Source organism: Aptenodytes forsteri, unplaced genomic scaffold (assembly GCF_000699145.1).
Source record: "Aptenodytes forsteri isolate BGI_AS27 unplaced genomic scaffold, ASM69914v1 Scaffold258, whole genome shotgun sequence".
Classification (NCBI taxonomy): domain Eukaryota; kingdom Metazoa; phylum Chordata; class Aves; order Sphenisciformes; family Spheniscidae; genus Aptenodytes; species Aptenodytes forsteri.
The window spans coordinates 174350-187160 of record NW_008795250.1 but is presented as its reverse complement, the minus strand read 5'-3'; the positions used below and the strand labels follow the sequence as shown (position 1 = coordinate 187160).

Below are 12811 nucleotides of genomic sequence, written 5' to 3'. Positions count from 1 at the left end.
GTGTATTATTATTATTATTATTATTATTACATTATTATTATTATTATTTCAATTATTAAACTGTTTTTATCTCAACCCACGAATTTTTCTCACTTCTACTCTTCCAATTCTCTCCCCCATCGCACTGGGGGCTGGGGGGGAGGAGCGAGCGAGCAGCTGTGTGGTACTCAGTTGCCGACTGAGGTTAAACCACACCACCATATACAAGTAAAACACCTTTTTCCCCTCACTCCAGGGGGAAAAAAAAAAAAAAAGGGTGCCCTATTTTGTTCAGAGAACAAGTACAACTTCTTTCAGTGTCCTGACTGTGTTGTCTGTGGATGTCATGCACTATATGGATCAAGTAAAGTATGACTTAGGACAACTTTACTGTGCGACTTCAAACAGGTTCATTAGGTACCTCAGTACTCCATCTCTAAAACAGGAATATTATTTACCTTTCTTACAATGCCTGGATGAAGTAAATAAATGTACTAGCATGGGAATTTCTTGGTTGATGGTGACACAGGGCTGTAAAGTTTTGTTATGAGACATTAAAATATATTTAGTGGAATTTTACCAGGGTAATTCTTTTTAAAGGTACTTTCACACATGGCTTTGTGGAAAACCGATCTGTCATCATCACTGCTAGTTTTCTTAATAAACAGCTTGGAAAAAAGAACATAAGGCAAAACTGGGAAAGGTTTAACATATTTATTTGGTAAGGAACCACTACAAACAATTTGTTCAAGCTGTTAACAGCTGCCATTGTTTCTATTTTCTGGTCTTGCAAACAAATACCCCAAAATCTGCATTATACCTTACCCTGTCTTGGTTTTTTTTGTTTTTTTGTTTTTCTTTTGGCTAAACAGCAAGTGTTTGCATCTCACAAGATGGCTATGATCAGAAAACAGAAGGATGGATGAGATCCAAATCACTATCTGAAGGAGTAGAAAGGCCATGGTCAGGAAGCGACAGAAACACAGAAAGGCTAAGTAACAATACAAAACCTGGCTGAGACAAAACAGACAGCAGAGCCTCACAGCAGGCTTACAGGTAGCAGCTGTTGCCTTGAGCAACTCCAAGGAACAGATAGAGCTCTGCACCCCTTTCCTGGACTTCTCCTACAAGCTTAGTTTAACTACAGAAGTTTAACTATTGAGAGCACCCTCATCCTTTTTTCCCTGAAAGTGTTACTATTTCAAACCCCATGACATTTCTTGGAGGACTGCTGCAAAACTCTCTTGCTCAAATGGCAAGAAAGATTCCCCCAGTTTTCTGCCTAAACTCACACATAGCCAGTTTATACATATTTGCTCTTATGCCAATATTGTTCTTTAGCTTGATTAGTTCTTTTCCCTTGCTGGCATTTTGTCCATGATGCATTTATATACAGCAATGACATCCACTCACGTAATTTAATTAAAGCCCATGCCTTTTGTAAAACAAACAGTTTCTATAACTGTCCTAGTAGTCCCTTCTGCATGTGAATACAGACAACTAGAGCAGTACATAATATTTTAGCACAGGTTTAATTAAATGAATGCTTCCCAGCTCTATTTGAAGTACTTTATGCTTTCTAGGATCATTTGTGCCTTCTTTATAGGTGTGTATCACACCGTTTGCTCACCGACACCCTGTGATTACCTGGTATATTACTCCTCTCATTAGAAAATTGCTTATTAGGCTTTTCCTTTTTATGCTAAAAGTCTTTAGCGAAATATTAACATCATGATCAAAAACAACCTTTAAGAAACATAGAAACAGCCATACTAAGTCAGAACAAAGGCTTGGAATCCTGTCTCCAATAGTGGCCATGAGCAGATGTCTCAAGATGAATAAGAACACAGCAAACATGTAATACTTCCCCTTAAAACTCTCACAGCATCCAACTATTTCCAACTTGGTGACTTCCCGAGACAGATGTGGTTTCTCAGATTCTACTTAGTAACGTTCAATGAATTTCTCTTCCACAAACTTGTCCAACGTCCCCTTAAGGCTAGATAAGACATTAGCAGCCACCCATCCTTTAGAAAGGAGTTCCACACATCTACTGCCCTTTGTGCAAAAAGCAACCTCTTTTTGTTTCTTTTGAACTGGGCCTTCATCTATTAATGTACCCTAGTACCTGTACTGGGGGGGGGAGCGTGTCAAACCTTATTTGAACCTCTCTGTGTCACAGATTTTGTAATCTCAATCAAATCTCATGTCAGCCTTCTCTTTTCCAGACTGAAGAGTCCTAGCTTACACAGTAATCTCCGATGGAAGTCGTACCACATCTTTGATCACTGTTTTCCTTTCAATCTTTTCCAGTTCTTTTATATCTACCATATCCTTTTTGACAGGGACCAGAACTACACTCATGTTCAAGATGTGGGCAAAGCTTGGATATATAGAGAGGCACAACAACAGCCTCTCTTTTATTCTCTACTCCTTTTCCTAATGAATCCTAACACCCGATTCACTTTTAGACTGTTGCTCAGCATTTAGCTGACCTTTTCATGAACTCTCCTTCCAGACTAATACTCCTCTTTTCCACATTTCTCCTTTGTCCTATTGCTTATCCATCTTTCAATTTTTGCACCAAGCTGTATCTTCTCCAACTTAGACAATTCCAGTGTTAAGTCAGATAAATTAGACCCATGTCATTTCCACTCTCCAATAAAAAGCTTTGCAAACAGTAGTCTGTGGGCTATAACTATTACACTTCTACCCACAAAAAGTATCGGGGAAAAGCAAGGTCTGTTGGAAAAATACAGAAAAATCTACAAACCAAAAAAGTCTGAAAATCACTGAGCTAGAAAATTAATTCTTTTTTTTACTTATAGTAGCGCTCCCTCTACCAATTGGTGTTACTGATAAAAGACATTAGAGGGACACACTTAACGGATTTAGGTACTAGGATAAACACAGTAATGAGCTATTCTGGAAAACGTAATTTATAAAGATAAACACTTAAAAGGATCTGTACAGAAAAAGAAGTTTCTAAAACACTGAATGTCCCTGTAACATAGCCCAAAATTTCATGTATTCTCTAGTGAAGATCTGGTCACCTCACAGGTTCTGTTGTGCTGAATGCTCATTTTCTGCTGCAGTGCAGGTCTTAGTTTTGGACCAGAGCACAGAGAGTAGCAGTGATATAGTACTGCACAAAGAACAAATCAGCACTACAGTCTCATTCACTGTATTTTGCTGTTAAGATTTTGCACCATTTTTCTGGATTCAGACTGTAGCTGGCAGCTAAAAATAAATTAAAAGTCACTTTTGTAAATACAAGGAGCTTGCTCACTACATGAAATAGTTCTGCCATCCAAAACCTTTGCACTTTATCTCGAGCTTGGACCTCATTATTCACCATGTATCAACATCATGTGCACCTCATGCAGATCCTGGAAATTATTCACCATGTATCAACATCATGTGCTCCAGGATCTGCATGAGGTGCACAGAACTTTTCAGAAAAGGGACTGGTTTTTAATTATGCTGCCAGATAAAGACAAGAAAAGCAGAAAACGAGAGAAATGTGAGAACTTGGTCCATTCGAGTTCTTTTAGTTAAAGCACCTTTAAGCTTTGTAGAAAACACAAGTAAAATACCTCAAAGAGATCAAAATAAGAACTGAAAGATGAATAGGAAAACCAGAAATAATGGCATCTACTTGGTGCAATTACAGAAGACAGACTGAAGGAACAGACATCCTTTTCTCCCAGGATGGGTGAATACATTCATCAGTGAAGGCTTGCAACCAATTTAAAATTAAAAGCTCACAACTCTTTCCTGTGTTAACTTCTGAATCTCTGTAAATCTCTGTTCAGTTTTGGTTTCCCTTCCTTTTTATCTCTCTCTCTATCCCTTCCTACAGTTTTCTTTTTTCAGATACTCCTACTGTTTAACGCACTTTCTAGCTGCGACCAAACAAATCTAAGGCTATGAATAGATGATCATAAATGATTAAATTACAATGGCATGACTATTTACAGCTAATGTCAAGTGAGTCACATCAATTGTATGAACTCCCAACCTTTACTGCTGGTGATGTAAAACAGTATTTGAAAGCACCTTCATGTTTCAAATTTGTTTAACATAAAAATTCAAGAGCTGCAACTGAAAATAAATACAACAAATAATTTAAAGTTATTGTATCTCTCTCCCCTTGCTTCCCACCCCCTTTAAACACAGATCTTTATCGAGAGACAGGCTCACTGCCCAACTGCACATTCACAAAAAAAATACAGTCTGTTGTGCAACTGTCTGTAAATTCTTTTACAATTTATTGTGAATGATACATCCTAATTGGAACTTAAGGAAAATACAGGAAGGAGAGCTTTTCCCTATCCCTGCTTGTCTTTAGCACACACGTACCACTTCCTGCATGTTGTCAATTTTCCAACTATTCCCCATCATTTCTATTGGTCATTGATGCAAAAATAGAAGAGAGAAAGTATTTTTTGGAAAACAGAATACTTGATTGGAAAAAAAAGAAATTAAGAGTGGCACTTAAAGCTAATGTTAACATTTAAAAATCTCCTTAGCTTTCTGGGTGATTAGTGTCCTTAAAGAAACATTTACATATTCTTTTCATGCAAACCGAGTTCGATGCAGACACAGCCTCTCCAATAAATTCACAGACACGAAGAAAATCAGCAACTTTGCTGCTGCTTTTTGTACATGAGTATCACCTAATCTGTTACAGATAGGTAAGAAGTGTACACCACGTGTTCTTGGCATCCAAGGCACATTTTTTGAATGAGTTTATTTCTCATATACATGTCTCCAGCCTATGCCTCAATCATTTCTGCAATGCCTAAGCATGGACTACAGTGCATAGCTGGGATATCTAAGGTTGATTCTAACAAGTTAACTGCAGGGCAGATCAGTGGGACTAATAAGTAATGAACATCATACGCATATTGGTTCTGAGAACCAAGCTACTATTTCTTCACAGTGCCACACAGGGTGGAAGAGATATACCTTTATAAATAGAGATTGCTATAGTCACATAAAACTCAAAATGTTTTAGTTACGTATCGTTGGCATTTATCAGAAAATTTCCTTTTTCTGAAGAGTAAGACTCATAGCTCTATTAACACCAGGCACATCAGCCTCACTGCAGCTAGGAAGCAAGCCAGATGCAGGAATCCCTCCTATCCCACATGCGGAGACCACAAGCACCTTACTCCTCTTCAGTGCAAAGGCGGCAATGCCAGCCCACCCACTTGATTTATATGAGTGAGAATATTTGCAATGCAGATTCCATCCAACTTAACCAACTTCCATCATGTAAATCTTTGTACTTTCCCTATTTGAGGAGTCTACAGAGGGAAAAAAAATTTTGCTCATCCCACATTAGAAGACAACACATTTTGTGTTTTGTTTGAGGGTTTCTGGGAGAGTGGAAAGGTTTTTCTTGCCTGATTACCCTTTCACTACTTACAGGTGTACTTCAGGGACAGGCTTAATGCGCTGTCTAATCTGCCATCCTTTCTTTGTTGCCTAGCACAGGGATCAGCATTGTAAACTAAATTTCTGACAAAAACAGCTCAAACTGTCCACAAAATTCCTTCAACAACACTGACAGATGGGAACTGACTGCCCTGAGCATTTGATATGATAGAGCAAAGACACATCAAACTGCACAAAATAAGGTTTTTATTCCAGTATCTTTAAAGCCATGTGAATGTCAGTTTACATATGGTCTGTCTAACAAAAGACAGACCATAATTTTCCTTTCTTTTTGCTTTTCCTTTTCTTTTTTTCATTTCTCATGGGAGGGGTAGCTAGTCTGATGCCATCTGAGAGTCTCCAGGCACACAAAGAGGGCTGAGCTATGACCCACCTATTCCTGGTTGCATATTAATATTGGGTTTATTGAGAGAAACATTCTCTCAGATGAAACAAAAAGCTCCCCTAGTTAGCAACCAGGTTAAATTTGTGTTTGCGCTTGGACCCTGAACACCTTCTGGCCTTAAAGAAGGAAAGTTAGAGGAAAGCCTTGGGGTGCACAACACCCATTAAATCAGAAGACTCCTTTAATGCCCACTCATTCATCTCTAGTCTGATGTCTCTCTTGTTGCTCTGTGCATGGAGATGGAGACTTACTAGTGATGAAGTGTGGCAACCCACATCAGGAACTAGGGATTGTGGACAATAATGTTGAAAACCACAAGGTCATGGACAGATGCAGCTTGTAACAACAAGCCAGCATTTTCCAAGCACAGGGATGTGCCAGACCTTCCTGATGCAGAGCCTTGCAGTTAGAACAACTACAACTTGCCTAGATCAGCTACAGATCTAGAAAACAGAGCCATACAGAATATATGCAGGTCATACAGGTTGGCACCTTCCCTGAAATTCTCAGGGAAAAGTATACAGAAGGTAACACCTGGAGTCTGCAACAAAGGCAGACTGCCAGGGAGGGGAAGATGAGTCCTACATCACATTTTAGTACTCTCTGGCATTAGCAGTATCTTCTGGTATCTCCACCTGCAACCTGTATGGCAGCATTGGCGTAACAGAGCTTCACAGTTACGAATATGGATGCTGGCAGAAACCACAGGGACTTAGACATTTTCTGCCACCTCCTGTGCTGCCCTTCCCACATCATTCTCCTCATACATGAGGGAGATGTAGCTGTCAGTTCCTGTACCAAACTGATCTGACCCACCCTATCTCCTTCTTACTCAGGTGGAAGTCAGTCACATCTAACAAGGCCATGAGAAAGAAATTACACCACATTCATAAAACCAGACATATTCCCAACTAAGCCATGAGGTGGTATGGGGACAGTATTTTACTTTTTCTGCTGGGCTTCTTGAGCTCAGCTCTGCTCCTAAATTTCACAGGGCATCAGTTGTGATCAGTGCTTCTGAAAGGAAAAAGCCACCATTCCCACAAGGCAGATGCAGTCCTGGGACTCAGTTGAACATACTCAGCCAAAATGCATTGAGACGTACAAACTAAAGCTCTGAATTTTCTTCAGAGAATCCACTCTACAGCTGGGAAGTCTGGATGGCACCTGCTTATTTCTGTTCAGACTGATAAAGCCACAAAAGAAGCCTGTGTGAAGGAAGAGATCTCTGCTGAGGAAAAGAATGACAAGTCTATTTCCATGCTTAAGACTGCAAAGCTGCTCAAACAGTTACAATGAAAGATCTGTGCACTTTGGCACAGTGAAGAATTGAGTTTCAGATCATAAAAATCAGTAAAAATGCATATTTGAACTAAACTGGTATTTACTCAGCACCAAAATAGCCTGAGGGTTACACCTGCATACTCAAACTAATTTTCAAGTGCCTCTTTTGCTATGCAGGGTATTTTATGTTACAGTTGTACCATACTTATATAACCTACTTGAAATGTATTTCCCCTTGTTTGGAGTAACAACCTTCTGGAGATGTCTCATAAGGTCCAATTTGGAAAGAAATTAAAGGCAAGAGCCTTCCCCACATACTGCTTCCTGACTACCACACAGAATACCTGCTGAGCAGAGATCAAGCAAGTCTCTGCTGATTTCAGAGACAAAACACATTGAGCTGTTAATAAATGGAGGCTTATATAAAGCCTTTTAATATCTTCATCAATTAGAGCTCTATATGACTTACTGTGAAGTGCTTTTAGATGGATCTTATTGACAGTGGAGTATATATACGTTCAGTGCGACACACAGTGGAACAGTAATCACAGAATCAGAGGGGCTAGGCACAAGCGCTCACCTAATCTCTGTCCCAAGGGATGTGAAACTATAGTGTTATCATTCCTGAAATATGCATCTTCTTAAAGACATCTAGCGATTGCAACTCTGTTCCCCTCCTCCCCATACATACCAGGAGTTTAGCCTAGCACTTCGCTACCCTCATTATTCTCTTCTTTGCTGCAATTCCAGCTTTTTACTTCTTGTCCTAAACATCATGGAGATCGGTAACAGACTGTTCTCTTCCTCAGTGAAGTCTCTTATAAGCTCCCCTGAAAGTCTCTTCTCCACATGAAACACAAACAGTTATTTCAATCAGTACTCCACGGCAGGTTTTCCGAGCCTCCAATCATTCTCACTGCCTTCCTCTGGATTCTCTCTAGTTGACCCAAATATTTCATAAAAAATTTAGTATAGCAGTCCACCTACAGCCACTTCAAGCCTGAACCAGGCATAAGGATGACTTCTAGTGTCCTGTAGGACAATGCCACATAAGCTGACACTGGGTTATGTCTGGGCAAATGTTATAAACTGACTAAGATCTTTTATTCCAATAAAACTGGAACAATTGTTCTACGAAAACAGGAGTAATATGTATATACATTATCAAAGACAATGTTCTTATCTAAGCAAACTACGCAATTCAAATCATTCTGTGAAAAGTACACAGTCTGTCCAGGAATCAGCAGTACTAAGTCATTATCTCTCAATCAGGAGATGTACAACTATGTACAAGAATCACAGTAGCCAACTCTCTGTCATCCTGAAACCCTCCTGAAACACCTTTCACAAAGAGCTTTCACCAGGCCATTCTGCTCGTCTGACGGGCTAGATGCTTGGTCTAGTTTTCCCTGACAGAAGGCTTCCAGACTGTGGTCAAATAGCAGCTATGAATCACTTAAAATTATAAAGAGCCCCAAACCAGCACAGATTAGTTATATTAGAAAAGGTCACTTCCATCCTGTGACAAGGGTTTTAAAAAGAGTTTGAGGACAACTATAAAATGAAATTCTGCCCTTTGTACTTACCCTTCTCTTTGGTACTCCTCATCCAAATTTGACAAAAGCTGGGACCCAGCCACAGACAGATCAAGTGCAGCTAAAGGTAGATCTCGATAAGCAAAATTAACAAGCTGTACAGGAGCAATGCTTTTGGTCTCTTCTTCCACTTGTTGTGAAATTATCTCAACTTCTGAAACACCACCTTCTATTGTAGGCCTGAAAACATAATAAGCAAAATAAAAAACCCTCTCTCTCCACACACACATATACATATAAACAATATAAATAAGCAAGCAAGTAAAAATAAGTTAAGAGACAAGAACTTCACAGAATCCTAAAAAGCCAGCAAACTTAAGAGGCCTTTGCAAGGTCATTGAGGAAGGTGTCCTCATTGAGGCGACAGACCAAATCTCTCCAAACTTGTCTTTCGTAGATCCCACTGCAATCAACAGAAACCTCACAGACAAATAAGAACAGCATTTCACTCTGCTGAATCTGCTTCAAAAGCATTAAACGGATGTGTTATAAACAAACAAATACAGAAACAATGCATGAACCCAAAAGCAAAATATTTGTGCAAAACAGAAAGAAGGCATGTAACTATGCCAACTAAAAACTCACTGCTTTGTAAGTTAGATCAGTGAGCAATGAATAGCTAAGCTTATTAATCATTATATACAAATCAACTGTTAACTAATGGATGCAGTTTGACCCCTTTTCCACGGTGGGTCAATATTCAAATAGTTTTGATGGATGGAGACTTTGTTTCATTCAACTAGAAAGGATCATTCTGTTACAAGTTATTTCAAAATAATTCTGAAAGGAGAACAACGATTCAGAAGAATTATGGACTCCTCTATAAAGATTATCTTAACTATCCTTATGTACAGCTTCTAAATATGAACATGTATTCTTCTACCACCCCACTAACATTAATGGGAACTCCATGCAGGTAAAACCAGAGTCTATGTATGCGTCTTCCACATTTATAACAAGATACTACTTATCTAGAAACTCAAATTTTGTCAGCATATTGTCTAGTGCATGTGAAGGATGACCTCATTGTAGGAGAGAGCTTGCATGTCAAGCCCCAGCAGGGATTGATCCTTTGTAGTACCCAGTGAAAGCTGTTTGCTCCATTTGATTCAGAGTAGGTGCAAGCATAAACTTCTCTAGCTTTCTTCCAGGGGAGCTTGTTAACTTCTGAAGAAATCTCAGGCTACTTGTCAGAGGTTTTCAACAACAGGTGTGAAGATACTCTTTTTCCTTAGGGATATAGTTAAAAAGTGCTTAGCACCCTTCCCTGTTATTTGACTGCAAAAGTTGCATTGGTGATTTTGTTTTAAAGAAGCTTATTAAAATTTTCCAGCTATTCAAGCAACCTGAATAACAGTTCTTTTTTTTCCAGAAAAAGATTAATAATTTAGAAGAGTTCTTAACTCATATATCTTGTAAGTCTAAGGATGTGGGTGAAGGAACTAAAAAAATCTATGTGAAAGAGATAGAGAAAGATTCTATTGATCGGAGCCTCACCATCAGACTAACCCTTTCAGATGGAAAACATTACTCCTAAATTAAAAGGAGCTAACTGCTGCCAGCATTACACAAGAAAGTAATTTTAAAAATCGGAAAATGCTGTTATATATCAAGTATTTGGCAGGGAAAGGCTGCAACTGTGTCATACTATGGCAGAAAGTAGAGGTAAAAGGATGTACTATTTGAACAACCTAAAGACTTACTTTATTTTATTGTTCGTCTAACTAATAATGGAAAGTAATGAGATTCATTCATTTCTGACAGAACAGTATTCCCCCGTAAACAATCTGAAATCAGAAGCCCAGAGGGAGGAGCTAATTTTAGCAAGAATTTTCTTCCTTTGATTTTCACCTTTAGTGCTATCCTGTGGACATTTACCTTTACAAGTCCAAGCTGGTTCCATTTTGCACAAAAGAGCATACAATGATCCAATTTCCAGTATTACGAAGGAAAAAGGAAATGGGTTGGTGCAGCCTTCCCTCTCCCAACAGTATTTACCTTCTGTATTCTTAGACAGACTAAATGACAGACATGGTTTATTTGTTTTTCTTTTCAGTCAAATCAGACAAACAGACTGGCATTGGCAAACAGCTTTGGGACAGGTTTGGTGGCAGGAAAGAAAAAAGGCAAACAAATCTGAAAATAATATGACATACTAGTTTTCAGCCACTGTCTGTTAGCAACAGATCAGACATGCTTACAGCATTCGTGTTTTTTCTGCTAATTCACACTCTTTAGACAACCGACCAAATCCTACTACTCCTTCTCAAAATAGCAACTTTTCCTTCCAGTAATACTGATAGAACCCTCTTGACGTCACATCATTCTCCTACAGGTAACAACTTGTTCCCTTCTATTTAAAATAAGTTATAACTATCCTCACATGGTACTTACTGAGGATTGGTCATGTTGGAGGATGCAACCGAATCAGCAGTGGTTCCAGTATTTAACTAATTGCAGCTCCTCTGCACAGAGGTTCTAGCTTCCAAGATTAGGTCTCTGTGAGAAGCAAAACAAAGTTACCTAAAACACAGTCGAAATAACTCTAAAGGGCTGCAGTGACATTTGTTGTCATGTTGCAAGTTTGTCTAACAATTTTATTTCCCCCGTGATTCCTTTTCAATGTGGTTTTATTCCAGGTTAACTCCTCCGTATTATAGAAGCTGTAAAGTTACAGTGCATTTACTTATACACATCGACACCTGCTCACATATATGCTTCCATAAGAACACAGGTCTTGCTTTAAACCACTAGACTATTGAGAAAGATAACCAAGATCAGAGCGGGGAGTGGATTTTCAAAGAAAGCTCATGGCTTCAGGAGCGCAAATTCTATTAGAAGCCAATCAATTTTTTTTTTCTTTACAATTTAATGTACTATCTAGAGATGAGCATGAGCTTTGTCAACAAAGTTTGGGGTTCTGTTCTCCATTTTCCAGTTTGAACTGTGTTCCTGACTCCCTTTGGTACTTTAGAAAGTCTCTTCCAAGAATTAATTCATGTTGTCAAACATTCTAGACAGGCTGTTATCAAGATGATTTTTTGATCAACAAAACCCACTAACATATTTGGAAAGGGCACCACATTTGCTTGTGGCAAAATCTCCATTTGTGTTGTACCTGGACCAATGCATGACAACCAGAATAGAAGAGGACAAGCTTGTGAGAATGAAACCTACTGACACACTGGTTTTGGTAGCTGGAAAAATATAAACTGGAGAATACCATATAAGAAACAAAAATCTTTAGAAAAAGATATCATGAGAGACTTTGTAAAGCTATTGTCAAGATTATATGCTAAATAATTTTAAAAAGTAACATAAAAACATACTCTTATTTTAATTAAACAGAATAGTCATTGGCAAATTAGAATATTACTGACAATAACATCAAAAAAATTTCATGATAATGAAAAATGCTTCTTATACTAAACTTTATACTAGAGTCACTTACAGGCTGAATTGTTAGTATCAGTCAAGTATTTACAGTGGAGGCATATAAATGTAGCAACAGTATCACCCTTAACAATCACTTGATACCAAATAATAAAATTGAACTTACATCTTTTGTAGAGCCATTTCCAAGCCTTTATTTCGTGTCTTGTAACCTTATAATAATGTAAAACATAGTCAATGCATTCTCAGATTTTCCAGATAATGCTCCTGGGTATGCAAAAAGAAAGGGTCTATGCTGTGATCACTCTGCTCAGGTAGATAAGTCAGCCAAAAGCAATTTAATTATTCATATGAAGAAAAGAAACATGACCGACTTTAAAAAAGAAAAATACATTTATTTTAGAAAAAAACACACACACTTATCTATAATATAACCTTGTAATACTTCTAAAGTCAGAGGAAGAAGCAAACTTTATTCAGATAAACCTTCCCTGATACAGCAGAGACTTGATTCAACATCCATTTGATATCAATGGGAGTCTCTTCCCTGGCCTTCATAGTCGTTGAAATATTTTATTTATTATATCCCTAAGGTAGCAAAATACTAAAACATTTGCCTAAAATTATGCATGTTTAAATCACACACTGATGGGATTTGGTGATTCTGTACCTATGACAGCTTTATGATAGCAATTGTTACACCTACCACCAC

At 38.3% G+C, this 12811-nt stretch overlaps 1 protein-coding gene across 1 annotated transcript in view; it reads right to left on the bottom strand.

Moving 5' to 3' along the window:
- TMEM266 (transmembrane protein 266) overlaps positions 1 to 11114 on the bottom strand; it is a 60761-nt gene extending 49647 nt beyond the window's left edge. Inside the window, exons 1-2 of the mRNA XM_009278829.1 lie at positions 11101 to 11114; positions 8698 to 8886 (exon numbers count right to left, since the gene is read on the bottom strand). Coding sequence (XP_009277104.1) covers positions 8698 to 8886; positions 11101 to 11114 — 203 coding nt within the window. The remainder of the gene's footprint in view (positions 1 to 8697; positions 8887 to 11100) is intronic.
- Positions 11115 to 12811: the final 1697 nt, after the last annotated feature.